The sequence below is a fragment of the Cryptosporidium sp. chipmunk genotype I genome, assembly GCF_004936735.1.
Source record: "Cryptosporidium sp. chipmunk genotype I strain 37763 chromosome Unknown contig_54, whole genome shotgun sequence".
Lineage (NCBI taxonomy): Eukaryota > Apicomplexa > Conoidasida > Eucoccidiorida > Cryptosporidiidae > Cryptosporidium > Cryptosporidium sp. chipmunk genotype I.
Window position 1 is genome coordinate 41,479 of NW_027125582.1, and position 17,284 is coordinate 58,762.

The window sequence follows — 17,284 nt, forward strand, 5'->3', positions numbered from 1 at the left end:
GACTTTATTTGTGATTTTAAGTACCGGTATTCCAGAATATGGAGATAATTCCAATACTATTGCTTTTAATTATAAGTACAACTTTGTTAAATCAGATTCAACAGGAAATAGCATTGATGATGTTATTTTATCTCTCTTATTTACTAATGAGACTGTGACTTTCAAGAATGAGAAAACCAGTACCGAGAACGTGGTGGCTTCCCCACAATGTGGCCCTTATTGCTCAACTTATCCGAAAGGATTCTTTGCTTTTTGGTTAACTTATGATTCAGCTACAAGTAATTACATTATTTCAGTCGAGAACAATTCCAAGAAATTGGTAGAAATTGAAGCTGATATTTCTGGAGATTTAATATTTAATAAGATCACTCCCGTGATAGATGGAAATGGTGGAATTCAAGTCTCAGAAACCTTCAGTGTTTGGCAATTAACCAATATTAAAGAAATTCCTGTTGATATTGCTACTACAACCACTACAACCACCACTACTACAAGTACTACTTCTAGCACCACTACTACTACAAAAAGTCCATGGCACGAAATTGAATTGGATGAGTGTCCAGTTAAAATGGAAAAGCCGTGTAGAGGTATGGATGCAATAATAAGTGATCCAGAATTCAAGATGGGTAACTTATTATGGATTCAATTAAAAACGGAAGTTTCTAATCCTTTAATAAACGAGAATGGAGGCAAATACTGGATTGGATATAACTTAAAAAAGGATTCTACAGAAGTAATGAACTTAAGGCTAAACGAGACTCATATATTGTTACAAGATAAGTTGAATACTAAGGATTACAGCTCACCATTGACAAACAGTTCTCTTGGATATATTGGGAGAGAAATAAGTATAGGAATAGGATGGAGTAGACTTGGACTTTTTATCATTAATGAAGATCATAATAGTTACATTGATATAAAAGGAAGAGACGAATATTCATTCAACAAGGTTGAACAAGTACTGAATTCAAACAAGAAAGCATCCAACTTTATTTTAGAGGATTCATTCCTTTACCCAATAAATGTGATGTATCTTGGATATGAGACTTGTAGTTTGTTTTCAGATTGTTCTCAAAATACAGTACATTGTGGATCACAAGTACTTAAGGAAATTTGTACTAAGAGGATTCCAAATATGGAGTGGACATTTGAAGGAATAAATGCTGAAACCAACGTAAACAATGGGACTTGGGGTGAAGAATTTAAAATGAATGAGTTGATGAATTTGTATATTTTGAATAATGGAGAAGAGGAGGATCTTCTTGGGATTTATATCTTCAAAAATAGAATGGCCTTACAAGATTTTGAGAACTTGCAATCTTGTTCAGGAATTTACCCTAAAGGGAAGACTTTAAATTTTGGAGACAAGATTAAGTGGTCTTTAGCTGTTGATTCAGAAAATTTGGTTTATCTCAATTACATTGACTTAGATGACAATGCTAAATACACTGTTTGTGTTTTAAAGCATGATTCAGGGTTTACCAAAGTAGAACACATTCATCCTCTAGGTTATTCTCCTAGTTATATGATTATGACTCAAACAAAGAGTGGTCTAGATCAAGGAGGATATACTTCTTCTTCTTCTCCAAATACTGGTTTCTACAACCCTGAGCAGGATGTTGATAGTGGAATTTACAAACCATCAGAAAAGTATGGAGAATCATATCCATTTTTCCCACCAGGAGTTAAGCCAGCTCCAATTGATGGAGATGAAACTAATACCCCTCCAAATTACCATTATAACACAACAACTGGCCAATTTGAGAAGAATGAAGATCATCCAGATTCAAATGAAATGAATCCATTCCAACCAACTCACATTGTAGATGGTATTTCAGAGTGTGATCTCTATTTATTCTCAACATGTAATGCAACTTCTGCTAAAATAATGCCAGAAGATGCCACGTTCAAGGAGGGTTGGACTTTATTTGTGATTTTAAGTACCGGCATTCCAGAATATGGAGATAACTCCAATACTATTGCTTTTAATTATAAGTACAACTTTGTTAAGTCAGATTCAACAGGAAATGATGTCATTTTGTCTCTTTCCTTTACTAATAAGACTGTGACTTTCAAGAATGAGAAAACCAGTACCGAGAGCGTGGTGGCTTCCCCACAATGTGGTCCTTATTGCTCAACTTATCCGAAAGGATTCTTTGCTTTTTGGTTAACTTATGATTCAGCTACAAGTAATTACATTATTTCAGTCGAGAACAATTCCAAGAAATTGGTACAAGTTGGAGCTGATATTTCTGGAAATTCCGTTTTCAACAAGATCAACCCCGCGATAGATGTAAATGGAGGAGTAGAAGTTTCCAAAACTTTCAGTGTTTGGCAATTAACCAATATTAAAGAAATTCCTGTTGATATTGCTACTACAACCACTACAACCACCACTACCACAAGTACTACTTCTAGCACCACTACTACTACGGAAAAGCCATGGTATGAACTGGAATTGGATGAGTGTCCTTTGGAATTAATTAAACCATGTAGGGGAATTAATGCAAATCTGGATTCTTCTTTTGAAAAAGGTCAATTAGTTTGGCTTAATACAACAGTTTCAATTTCAAATCCAAATATAGATTTTGAGAATGGAAAGTATTGGTTTGGATTTAGATTTGATGATGAGAGTGACAATAAGGTATTATCGTTATATTTGAATGAGTCATTCCTGACAGTTGTAGACTGGAGACAAAATTTGAGACATCTAAGTCCATATACCAATGAGTCTTTGAGTTATTTAGGTAGAGAGGAAAATATAGGAGTGGGATGGAGTAAGATGGGTTTATTTATTCTAAATGAAGATTTGAATAGTTTAGTTGAACTTCAAGCTGATTTAAACTTTGGATTTAAAAAAATTATACAAGAATCAAATCAACCAGTTCCTATTAAGTATGTTCTGGATAATGGATTCTTTTACCCAAACAATGTCCTATTCATAGGTTATGAAACTTGTAGTCTTAGAAATGAGTGTAGATTGGACTCATATTCGTGTAATTCACAGGTACTCAAGGATACTTGTGACAAAAGGATTGATGGAATGAGTTGGACATTTGAGACAAGCCTTTCAGAAACTAATGTTAACAATGGGACATGGTCTCAAGATCTAGTAATTCCAGATCTTCTTGGAGTTTATTTGGCCAATAATGGTCATACGGATATCTCAATCGTTTACTTGTTTGCAAATCGACTGGTACTTAAGAGTCTAATTTTAGATGAGGTTTGCTCAGGTCCTTATCCAGGAAATCAGCTAAAACAATTTGGAGATAAGATTACTTGGTCTTTAGCTATTGATTCAAATGATTTGCTTTATTTGAATGTAATTGACGATTCTGACCCTAGCAATAAGGAATATTATACAATTTGTCCAATCTCTTATGATAATAAATTTGGAAGATTCAAATATATTTATCCTCTTGGATATGCTCCCAGTAAAGTAACATTTACTCAAGATCTTAAAGGTTTCCCCCTAGGAGGTTATGATTCCACTTCAGATCCTAATAGTAGCGGAGGATTTTATTATCCAGATAAGGATAAAAATACCGGACAGATTAAACCTGAGGATAAATATGGAGAATATTACCCATTCTTCCCTCCTGGATTAAAGCCGGCTCCAATTGATGGAGATGAAACTAATACTCCTCCAGGTTACCATTATAACACGACAACTAGCCAATTTGAGAAGAATGAAGATCATCCAGATCCAAATGAAATGAATCCATTCCAACCAACTCACATTGTCGATGGTATTTCAGAGTGTGATCTTTATTTATTCACAACTTGTAATGCAACTTCTGCTAAAATAATGCCAGAAGATGCCACTTTCAAGGAAGGTTGGACTTTATTTGTGATTCTGAGTACTGGTGTTCCAGAACATGATGAAACTAAGTATAGTGGATTTAATTATAAATATGAATTTAAGAAATCAGATAATAATCATGGGGTTGGAGGATTTGAAGAATCTGTATTATCTCTTGAATACAGTAATGAGACAGTAACATTAAAGAACTTAAAGACAAATACAGAAGAGGTATTTGGATCTCCACAATGTGGTCCTTATTGTTCAACTTATCCAAAAGGATTTTTTGCTTTTTGGTTAACTTATGAACCAATAAGAAAAGTGTATAGTATCGGAATTGAGAATAATTCCAAGTATTTAATGGAGATTAGAGCCGAAGATAATGTAGTTTTTAATAAAATAGTACCATGTTGTGGTGATACGGTGAGCAAGAGTTATAATATCTGGCAATTAACAGATTCTGTAAGTATTCCAAAATCTCAAGCCACAACAACAACCACTACAACAAGTACCACATCAACAGAAAATACAAGTACTACAACAAAAGTTCCTTGGCAGGATCTAGAATTAGACGACTGTCCATTAGATATGAGTTCACCGTGTAAAGGAATAAACTCGACTTTAACTATTCCAGACAAATTTGAAGAGGGGAATTTACTTTGGATTAGTTCAAATATTGCAGATCATGGGAATAGTATTACTATTAATAACATAAAGATGACAAAAATTTATCACTTTAAAGATGGTAATGGAAGTGAGATCTTAACTTTGGGATTAAATATGACTCATTTAACTTTGATAGATAATAATTCTTTAAGAGAATATAGTTCTTATTACACAAATCAAACTACAAGTTTCCCAACAGCAGGATTTAGTTTGGGACTAGGATGGAGTCGACTTGGGATTTTTATATTGAATGAGTATGGAGATGGATTAATTCAATTTAAATCTGATAATAAATATGATTTTGTTAAGATTCAACAAGATGAGGATCTTAAAACTGTGACAATTTATGAGTGGTCTAAAAACTTTATATATCCTCGAGAGATTATGTTTTTAGGTTATTCAATTTGTTCTGCATATAATGATTGTAGTGATACTCCTTTGTCTTGTTCTGCTCAAGCATTTGGAGATTTATGTAATCGAAAAAAAACAAATATTTCTTGGGATATTGAATTCAAGGTAACTGAGACTAATGTGAATAATGGAACATGGGGAAGTGATTTACAGTTTCCAGGTTTGGTAAATATTTACTTTGTTTCAAATGATCATCAAAATATTCTATCGGTTTATTTCTTTAACAGTTATTTAGCGGTCAGAGATCTTGAGAAACAGAGTATATGTTCAGGGCCTTATCCGGAGTCTTTGAATATTAGTCAAAATGATGAGATTAAATGGTCTTTGAATATTGGTCATTTTGGAGATATTTATTTGAATATTGAAAGTTGGAGGGGATCTAATAAAGGAAACAAATTTACTGTTTGTGTGATTGGTGGTTCTGGTGGAAAAAATAAATACATTGAGGATGTTAAGTATATTCATCCTTTGGGGTATTCTCCTTCAGTAAATAAATATACTCAAAATAAAGCGTCATTACCTGATGGAGGTTATGAGTCCACTTCAAATCCTAGCAGTAATGGAGGTTTTTATTATCCAGATAAGGATGAAAATACCGGACAGATTAAACCTGAGGATAAGTATGGAGTGAGCTATCCATTTTTCCCACCAGGAATTAAGCCAGCTCCAATTGATGGAGATGAAACTAATACTCCTCCAGGTTACCATTATAACACGACAACTAGCCAATTTGAGAAGAATGAAGATCATCCAGATCCAAATGAAATGAATCCATTCCAACCAACTCACATTGTAGATGGTATTTCAGAGTGTGATCTCTATTTATTCTCAACATGTAATGCAACTTCTGCCAAGATTATGCCAGAAAATGTTATGTTTAAAGAAGATTGGACTTTATTTGTGATTTCGAGTACCGGTATTCCAGGATATGGAGATAATTCCAATACTATTGCTTTTAATTACAAGTACAATTTTGTTAAATCAGATTCAACAGGAAATGATGATATCATTTTGTCTCTTTCCTTTACTAATGAGACTGTGACTTTCAAGAATGAGAAAACCAGTACCGAGAGCGTGGTGGCTTCCCCACAATGTGGCCCTTATTGCTCAACTTATCCGAAAGGATTCTTTGCTTTTTGGTTAACTTATGATTCAGCTACAAGTAATTATATTATTTCAGTCGAGAACAATTCCAAGAAATTGGTAGAAATTGAAGCTGATATTTCTGGAAATTCCGTTTTTAATAAGATTACTCCCGTGATAGATGGAAATGGTAGAATTCAAGTCTCAGAAACCTTCAGTGTTTGGCAATTAACCAATATTAAAGAAATTCCTGTTGATATTGCTACTACAACCACTACAACCACCACTACTACAAGTACTACTTCTAGCACCACTACTACTACAGAAAGTCCATGGTACGAAATTGAATTGGATGAATGTCCTTTGGAACTTAATAAGCCTTGTAGAGGAATTAATGGAAAATTAGACAAACCTTTTAGACATGGTAATTTGATTTGGATTAAAGGAACACTGGGGAAAGAAATAAATGGTAGATTATTATTAGATAGTACAAATTTGATGGGGTATGATATCATGAATGATAATGAAAAGGTTATGACTTTGTTATTAAATGAAACATTTATTGGAGTTTATGATCTAACAAAGGATCAGGAGTATTATTCATATTATACAAATGAAAGTTTAGCATATAATGGTATGGAATTTAAAATAGGAATAGGATGGAGTAGATTAGGATTATTTATTTTGAATGAGTATTCAAGCAGTTTAATAGAAATTCAAACTCATTCAGATTATAAATTTAATAAAGTAAGATTGAGAGGACCAGTCATGGATAAATATGTGGATTATATATTATTAGATAATTTCTTATATCCAAATGGATTATTATATTTGGGATATGAAACATGTACCTTTAATGGAGAATGTAATGTTAAATCATTAGAGTGTAGTTCTCAAGTATTAACAGGATTATGTTTAAAAAAGACACCAGGAATTAATTGGAAAATTGAAACAATATTGGCTCAAACAAACGTAAATAATGGAACTTGGGGAATAGATTATTCAATCAATGGTTTAGTCAATTTATATACATTAAATAATGGAATAGAGGACGTATTAGTAATTTATTTCTTTAATAATAGAATAGCAATGCAAGATTTAATGAATTCAAATGCTTGTTCTGGTCCTTATCCTGAGAATTCTCAAGTAAATGTTGGTGATTTAGTAAAATGGTCAATAGGAGTAGATTCTGGAATGAATTTGTATTTGAATATATTAGATAGTGCTACTAGAAAGAATTATACAATTTGTTATATAAAAAATTTGAATCAATTTGGTGGTGGATTTCAGTATTTATCTCCTTTAGGTTATAAACCAAATTATTCAAAATTTATTCAAGAAATATCTCCTCAATTCCAAGATGGTGGTTATGAATCAACATCTAAACCTGATAACGGTTATTATTTTCCAGAAAAGGATACAAATACTGGAAAATTTGATCCTGACAATAAATATGGAGAATCATATCCATTTTTCCCACCAGGAGTTCATCCAGCTCCAATTGATGGAGATGAAACTAATACTCCTCCAAATTACCATTATAACACGACAACTAGCCAATTTGAGAAGAATGAAGATCATCCAGATCCAAATGAAATGAATCCATTCCAACCAACTCACATTGTAGATGGTATTTCAGAGTGTGATCTCTATTTATTCTCAACATGTAATGCAACTTCTGCTAAATTTATGCCAGATGGTACTATGTTTAAACAAGGATGGACTTTATTTGTAATGATTAATACCGGAATTCCAGATTATAATGAGATTAATGGAAATAAGTATAATTATAGATATGAGTTTATTAGTAGTAATACTGTTGGTAATGGACCATTAGATAAAGTAATATTATCATTGGAATATAATAATGAAACAGTTACATTTAGGAATGAAGTAACTGGTGAAGAAGATGTTGTAGGATCTCCACAATGTGGTCCTTATTGTTCAACATATCCAAAAGGTTTCTTTACTTTTTGGTTAACTTATGATTCTAAATATAATTACTTTATCATTTCTATAAATAGTAATAATGATTATTTGACATCAGTTTCAGCTGATGGTACTGATGAGATTTTTAATAAGATTATTCCAAGAGGAAATAATGTTAATAATAGTTTTAATATTTGGTATTTAAATAGTCAGAATAAGTTGCCTATTTCAATAGCTACCACCACTACGACCACAACCACTACGACTACCACCACCACTACAACCACTACGACGACGACCACCACCACTACGACCACTACAACCACTACTACTACGACCACCACCACCACTACGACCACTACGACCACCACAACCACTACGACCACCACCACCACTACGACCACTACAACCACTACTACTACGACCAACGACCACCACAACCACTACGACCACTACAACCACCACGACCACTACGACCACTACGACCACCACTACGACCACTACGACCACCACCACAACCACTACGACCACCACCACCACTACGACCACTACGACCACCACTACGACCACAACCACTACGACCACCACCACCACTACAACCACTACGACGACGACCACCACCACCACTCCTCCATGGGACCAAATAATTCAAGACGATTGTGAATTAAAACCAAACAATCAGCCATGTAGAGGATTTAATTCAACAATCCCATCAACAGTAACTCAAGGCAATCTCTTCTGGATTGATTCCAACACAGTTTATGATTCTGGAAATAATTATATCAGAAAATTATATTTTACAGAAAACAATCATCCAATTTCAAACGAAAGTTATTATTGGATGGGATATAACTTTATGAAAGATAATGATCCAGTATTTACACTTTTATTCAACGAAACTTATCTAACTATTAAAGATTGGAAAGGAAGACAAGAATATTATTCACCATATACTAATGAAAAACTTGCCTATAATAATATGAACTTTACGATAGGAATTGGATTAAGTAGATTAGGCCTTTATTTAATGAATTCTAAATTACAAAGCCTAATCCAAATTCAACCTCAATATGATTATTCATTTAATCACGTCAAACAATTGTTATATAATAATCAAATCGTTTCCAATTACTTATTACAAGATGGATTCCTTTATCCAAATAGTCTTTTATATGAAGGATATGAAAAATGTTCATTATATAATAATTGTCTAACAAATAAATTAGAATGTAATTCTCAAGTTCTTACAGGAATTTGTCCAGCTTTATCTCCTGGATTACACTTAGAATTTGAAACAGAACTTAAATTAACTCATCTTAATAATGGTACTTGGGGTGAAATATTTAAACAATCTGATCTGTTAAATACTTATATAATTAGTTCCAATAATGAAGATCAGTATATTATTTATATATATTCCAATAGAATTGCTATTCAAGACTTAAATAATTATATCAGTTGCTCTGGTCCATATCCTAATGGAAATTTGGTCAATATTGGATCTAAATTAATTTGGGAAATTGGATTTGATTCTCATTACTCAATCTTTCTAAATGTATATGATCAAGTAAATGATGATTATTATTCAATCTGTCAACTCAAAGCTGCTAATTATCACATAAAAAGTTTAGATCTTATTTCTAATAATTATTATAACAGTAATAATAATACAAATAGCAATACTTTTGGAATAGATTCTATTGATTATATATATACAAGAGGATACAATCCATCAATTACTAAATTTATTCAATATGTTAACAACTTCCCAAGTGGTGGATATAAATCTTCTTCTAGTTCAAGTTCAAATCTAGTTGCATCTTATTATTATCCTTATTTTGATAAGTCCAATAATGAATTTAATCCATTATATAATTATGGTAAAAATTATCCGTTCTTCCCACCTGGTATTAGGCCTGCTCCTATTATAGGGAATTATCATACAACTCCTCCAAATTACCATTATAATAAGACTACAAGTCAGTTTGAGAAGAATGAAGATCATCCAGATCCAAATGAAATGAATCCATTCCAACCAACTCACATTGTAGATGGTGTTTCAGAGTGTGATCTCTATTTATTCTCAACATGTAATGCAACTTCTGCCAAGATTATGCCAGAAAATGTTATGTTTAAAGAAGATTGGACTTTATTTGTGATTTTGAGTACCGGTATTCCAGAATATGAAGATGATTCCAATACTATTGCTTTTAATTACAAGTACAACTTTGTTAATTCAGATTCAACAGGAAATGATAATGTTATTTTGTCTTTATCATTCACAAATGAAACAGTTACTTTGAGAAATCACTTTACTAATATAGAAAAAACGGTTTCCTCTCCACAATGTGGTCCTTATTGTTCAACTTATCCAAAAGGTTTTTTTGCTTTTTGGCTAACTTTAGATGAAGATAATGATCTTTATGAAATTTCAATTAATTCAAATTCAGAACTACTACTTAATTTACCAGCATCCAAGCAGAAATTCAACAAAATCGTCTCTATATCTGGTTCAAATACAAATGGAAATAATAGTTTTAATGTATGGCATTTAACAAATGTGAAAAAAACTCCAAAATCAATCTCTACAACAACAACCACAACTCCTCCATGGGATAAAGTCGAAGAAGAAATTTGTTATCTTTCAGAAATCTTCATGCCATGCAGAGGCTACAATGCTACAATAGATCCACATATAAATCTTGGTGATTTAATTTCTATGGAATTTAAAGTAGAAAAAGAATGTAATTGTGTTGATAAAATTAATCATCTTGGAAATTATTATTGGTTAGGCTTTGATTTAAACCATAATGATAACAAGATCTTATCAATATTATTAAATGAAAGCTTTATATTGATGTATGATTGGAAAAGTCATCAGGAATACATATCTCCATTCACAAATGAATCACTTTCTTACGATAAAATGGATATTGAAATCTTAATAGGTTGGAGTCGACTTGGACTATTTTTGATGGATAAGAACCATAATGGACTAATTCATATTAACAATTTACCGGATGATGAAATTAATAAAATAAAACAACACTCTGATGAACAAAAGACTCTTGTAAGGTTTGAATTGATAAGTAAAGAGTTTCTTTATCCAAACGAAATTCTTTATCAAGGCTATCATACTTGCTCTTTCTATAATGATTGTAGTACAGAAATAATTTCTTGTTCAAGTCAAGCAGTTATAGATACATGTAATAAACCACATCCTGGTATGAGTTGGTTGATAGATACAGATATTTCTGAAACTAATGTTAATAATGGTACTTGGGGTTCCGAGCTTGAGTTTCCAACTTTGCTAAATTTATTCAAAGTAAACAATCAGACTGATGATATTTACTCGATTTATATTTTCAATAATAGAATTTCCATCCAAGATGAACATAACAAGATCTCTTGCGATGGATATTATCCAAACTTGAGAAAAGTAAATATTGGAGATCACTTAACTTGGTCTCTTGGAATAGACAATTCTTATTTGCTTTATCTTAATATTCATGATTTGAATGGAGGAAAGAATTATACTGTTTGTGTTTTACCAATGGATATTTCATCAGGAGCCTTATCAATAATTTATCCAAAAGGTTACTCACCTTTGAAATCAAACTTTAAACAACAAATCTTTGGATTCCCTAAAGGAGGATATGAGAAATCAGCTTCTATTGGGTTCTATGATGATAATTATAATTCATCTTTGGGTATATTTGAACCCAATAAGATTTATAAAAAAATCAACTCTTTCTATCCAGTTGGAATCAATCCTGCTCCAATATTTGGAGATTATCACAATATTCCTCCTGGATACTTCTATAATACGACTTCTGGGTTATTTGAGGCTGAGAATCAGAGTCTCAAAAAAGACGAAATAAATCCATATCAACCAAAGGAATTCATTAAAGGAGTAAGTGAATGCGATCTTGAACTTTTATCAGTTTGTAATAGTTCAAGTATCACGCTCAAAGATAATAGTAATAGTGGTATTAGCAGTAATTTGGTATTTCGAAAGGATTGGACTTTATTTGTAATGGTTAGTACAGGTATTCCTTCTTTAGAGAATTCATCTTCATTCTCTAATAACAACCTTGAATTGAGTAATTACAGATATAACTTCATTAACGATCTAAATGGAAAAGAAGAAGTAATTCTCTCATTAACACTCAAAAATGATTCTGTAATCTTTAGAAACGAGTATAGTGGGGACGCTTCTATTGCAGGATCTCCACAATGTGGACCTTTCTGCTCAACTTATCCAAAAGGTTTCTTTACTTTCTGGTTAACTTATAACAATGAATCCAAGAAATACCTAATTTCAGTTAATTCTAACAAAGATCATTTGGTTGAAGTTTCTGGATACAAGTCCGTGTTTAATAGAGTCAAGGGAGAAGTATTATCTGGGAATAGCGTCGGAAATAGTGCTAGTAATAGAAAGAATACCTACTCTCTTTGGCAACTTACAAATATTGTAGAGAATCCAATTTCAATTTCAACAACAACAACAACAACGACTTTACCTCCTTGGGACAGTATTACATTTGAAAATTGTGATCTTGAGATGGGTAATCCTTGTAAGGGATATGCAGCAACCATTAAAGATGGACTAAAAATGAGTAATGTTATCTGGATATCAACTAAAGTATATAACGGAAATATTGTGATCTCGTCTGGTACTGGAGAAAAGTACTGGCTTGGAATGAATTTAAAAAGTAGTTCTTCTGAAAGTCTTATGAGCTTATATTTTAATGAAACATTTATTACTCTGGTTGATGATTTACAAGGAAAACAATACATTTCAAGATATACGGAAGAAATACTTATTTATGAAGGCTTTGAACTCACTATAGGAATTGCATGGAGTAAATTTGGAGTATTTCTCTTAAATGAAAACATGAACTCTCTTGTAAGCTTCCAAACTCACCAAGAATATCCTCTAAGCAAAATTATCCCACTTCACGGAAGCAGAAGACAAGTATATCACTTTTTGCTTTCTGGAGGATTCTTATTCCCGGGAAATACTTTATACGAAGGATACAACACCTGCTCATTATATAAAGATTGTGATTCAACATCTACAGGATGTTCAGCTCAAACTCTTACAAATCCTTGTAGTAAGCCTCAACCAGGACTTAGCTGGGTTATTGAATCAGAGATTTTAGATACTAAAGTTAATAACGGTACATGGGGTTCTGATCTTGAGCTTTCTAACCTTCTTAATGTATATTTTATTAATAATGGAGCTGAGGATGTATTAGCAATCTACTTTTTTGATAATAGACTGGCATTACAAGATCTCAAAGAAAATGTTGTTTGTAATGGACCTTATCCTCAAGATCTTTCACAAGACTTTGGATCAGTTCTCAGCTGGACATTATCGGTTGATGAATCTCAAATGCTTTATCTCAACGTTAAGAAAAAAGATCAAGCAATATTCTCAGTTTGTGCAATTTCATTTGGAGATCATCTCAAGCCTATTAGATATATTTATCCAAGAGGCCACGCTCCAACTACTTCCAGTTTCACTCAAATACTTAATAGCATTCCAAAAGGAGGATTTGAACCAACTTCAAAGAATTCCAAATCAGGATTCTACAGACCGGTATTAAATACAACCACTGGATTATACAATAATGATCTATATACTTCAACAAATGGTAATACACCCTTCTTACCTGTTGGAATTAATCCGGTTCCTTACTTTGGAACTTCAGAAAATACTCCTCCCGGATATCATTATAACTCAACCAGCAGCCAATTCGAGAAAAATCCCAACACAGGCTCCGACGACCAAATAAATCCATTCCAACCTTCCCACATAATGAATGGGGTTTCAGAATGTGATCTATTCATTTTTGATACATGTAATGCAACTTCTGCAAAGATTATGCCAGATGGTACTATATTCAAACAAGGTTGGACACTATTTACTTTAATCGGTACCGGTATTCCAATTCGTGATCCAAATACTAGCGGTAATAATATTAATCATCAACAAGAACCAAACATAAGATTTGATTTCATCAATTCTGAGCCTGGGGGAAACAACCAAGAGAATGTTCTTTCACTTCACTTATTCAATGATACTGTTATTTTTAGAAACGAAAGAACCGGAGATTCTTCGATTGCAGGATCTCCACAATGCGGACCTTTCTGCTCAACTTATCCAAAGGGCTTCTTTGCTTTCTGGTTAACTTATGATCCAGAAATTAACGTCTACATAGTTTCTGTTGATTACAATAAGCAAAAACTTGTTTCTATCAATTCTGCTAACATGAAGTTTAATTTAATTAAACCATCATGTAGTATAGGATCACAAAGTAGTAATTGTGATCATGTATTTAACATCTTCCAGCTTACTAATAAACAAAAGATCCCAAAATCAGTATCCACCACCACAACCACAACTACCGCTATCCCTTGGTTTAGTCAAGTTTTAGAGGAATGTAAACTTGCTCTTGATGTGCCTTGTAGGGGTATTCACGCTTTAATAGATACTGATAATATTCCATTCTCTCAAGGAAACATTATTTGGTTCAATACTACATTAATATCTTCTAAAGATAAAATTCATGGATTAGATTCATCTTCTCTTTACTGGTTTGGATATCAGTTCTTATTGGATTCAAATCCTGTCTTTTCGTTACTGTTTAATGAAACCTCCGTAACATTTACGGATTTAATTGCTAAGATTGAATACTCTTCCAGATACACTAATCAAAGTTTGGCTTACTCGGGAATAAAAAAGATCTTTGGTATTGGATGGAGCAGATTGGGACTTTTTGTACTCAATTCTAGAAACGAAGCTTTAATACAAATCAACAGTCTAACAGATATGTCATTCAACAAAGTCTCTTTATACGGATCAGACAAGACCCCATCCAACTTCTTGTTAACAAATGATTTTGTCTTCCCCAAACAAATCCTTTATAAAGGCTACGAAAGTTGTTCATTCTTTGAAGATTGTCCAGTTAAAGCTTCCTGCACATCTCAAGCTTTGACTGGAATATGTAATAAAAAGAATGCTGGATCATACTACCAAGTGGACACAGTAATTAAAGAGACTTTCCTCACAAACTCTACTTGGGGTCCCAGACTTGAGCTAAACTCCCTCTTAGCAGAGTTTGTAATCAATGGAGGGGACTTGGAAGAAGATCTATTGGCTATTTACATCTTTGAAAATAGATTAGCTATACAAGATCTTAAACATAATGTGGTATGTTCTGGACCTTACCCTTCAGATTCAATCATTGACTATGGCGATACTTTGAGCTGGAGTATTGGATTCGATACATCTAATCAGATGTATCTAAATGTACATGATTTTAAAGGTATTGGTGGTAACTTTACTATATGTACTTTAAGTACTGGAATCCAGAATTCTAATTTCCTTTATTTATATCCACAAGGATATGCTCCAGAGACTTCAGTATTTAAAGAGTTTAAGAATGGATTCCCTATAGGTGGATACCAGTCCTCTGTCTCAAATTTATCATTGAATGGATACTATAGACCGGCTTATAACTCAAGTACTCAAGAATATGATCCAGAATTAACATATGGTATCAACCATCCTCACTTCCCTCCAGGCATTCAGGCTGCTCCTTTGAATGGATCTCTTATCAATACTCCATCTGGGTATTACTACAATACAGCCACAGGACTTTTTGAGAAGTATCCAAACAATACAAACGTTGAAATTAACCCATTCCAACCAAAAGAACTCATAAAAGGACTTTCTGAATGTAGTATACACATGTTCGATATATGTAACTCAACTTCAGTCTCTCTTAAACCCAAAGATACATTCTTCAAACAAGGCTGGACGTTGTTTGTGATGCTTAATAATGGAATTCCATCAGCTATTTCTGAGAAGAATGAGTTCAACTATAAGTACGAATTTCTCAACTCCAAACAAGAAAATAAAGTAGTACTTTCTCTATATTACAATAACGAAACCGTAGTCTTTAGAAATGAAGTCTCTGGAGAATTTGCTGTAGCTGGATCTCCACAATGTGGTCCTTATTGCTCAACATATCCAAATGGCTTCTTTACTTTCTGGCTCTCCTATGACTATTCCTCAAACAATTACATAATATCCGTGAGTTCCAACCAAAAGTACCTCCTCCATCTAGATGCTCATGGAGCCAATTTTGATCATATCAAACCTTGTTGTGGGCCTGAAACTACCAATTCATTCTCTTTATGGCAGCTTTCCAATACCGTGGTTTATCCTCTCAGAATTTCCTCAACCACTACCACCACTACGCTTCCACCCTGGTTTGAAACTGTACACGATGAGTGTCAACTCCTATCTTATTCTACTAGCTCCTCTCAACCGTGTAAGGGATACAATGCGGTTCTGGCTGATGGAGACTTCTCACTTGGACACCTACTTTCTCTGAACTTTACACTTTCCAGAGTCTTGGTGAACGGAGCAAACGACGTCCTCACTCCCATTCTTCCCATTTCTACAACCACTACCACAACTAGTACAACAACTGGTGCGTCTACAGCTAAATCCACTATAAATATATTCAATTCCAAGAGGATGAACCTGGCCAGCTCTACAAGAACAAATACAAACTTAAAATATATATGGAATGGATTCGAATTCAAAGATAAGAATGATCAACTGGTACTTTCACTAAAATTCAGTGAAACAACTATCACGCTTCATGATCACAGGGATGATTTAGAGTATATTTCCCCATACACTAATGAAAGTACAGCATACTCTGGGAGACTTGAAAGTTTATCTCTCGGTTGGAGCAGGCTTGGATTATTCTTGATGAACAAAGATTTAAATAGCTTGATAAAGATCCCAGCAAGAAATAACTTTGAATTTAGCAAAATATCAAAGCTAGTCCAAGATAACGTTCCTTTGAATTTCACGTTGCAGCAAGGCTTTGTGTACCCCAATGAGATCTTATTCCAAGGATACCATTCCTGCTCTTTCTTTAACGATTGCCAATCAAAATCAATTTCTTGTAAGTCTCAAGTAGTCTCAAAAGCATGCAATAGAAATCCTAATAAAACGCAATGGATCATAGAAACTAATATCTCAGATACTCAAGTAAATAACGGTACTTGGGGATCAAATTTTGAACTTGCTGAGCTTTTAAGTGCTTTCAATATTAATAATGGGCTTGAAGATGTACTTTCAATTTACATTTTCAATCAAAGGATCGCAATGCAAAGCCATCTAGGGCACTCTATTTGCGATGGAATTTATCCAGAATCAAGATCTCTAAGTATCGGAGACACTATTGTCTGGTCTTTGGGAGTGGACGATAATGAGATACTTTATCTAAACGTGATGAAGGAAGATCGATCAAAATTCTATTCAGTCTGCACTCTAAAGTATCATAAAGACTTTAAGCACTTCAA

General features: G+C 33.2%; 1 protein-coding gene across 1 annotated transcript in view; it reads left to right on the forward strand.

Annotated features, from left to right (window-relative positions):
• Window positions 1-17,284, forward strand: part of ELE39_003514 (large mucin) — a gene marked incomplete at both ends in the record, with an annotated part of 34,258 nt that overhangs the window by 11,909 nt on the left and 5,065 nt on the right. Inside the window, 2 exons of the mRNA XM_067346500.1 lie at window positions 36-8,550; window positions 8,582-17,257. Coding sequence (XP_067202829.1) covers window positions 36-8,550; window positions 8,582-17,257 — 17,191 coding nt within the window. The remainder of the gene's footprint in view (window positions 1-35; window positions 8,551-8,581; window positions 17,258-17,284) is intronic.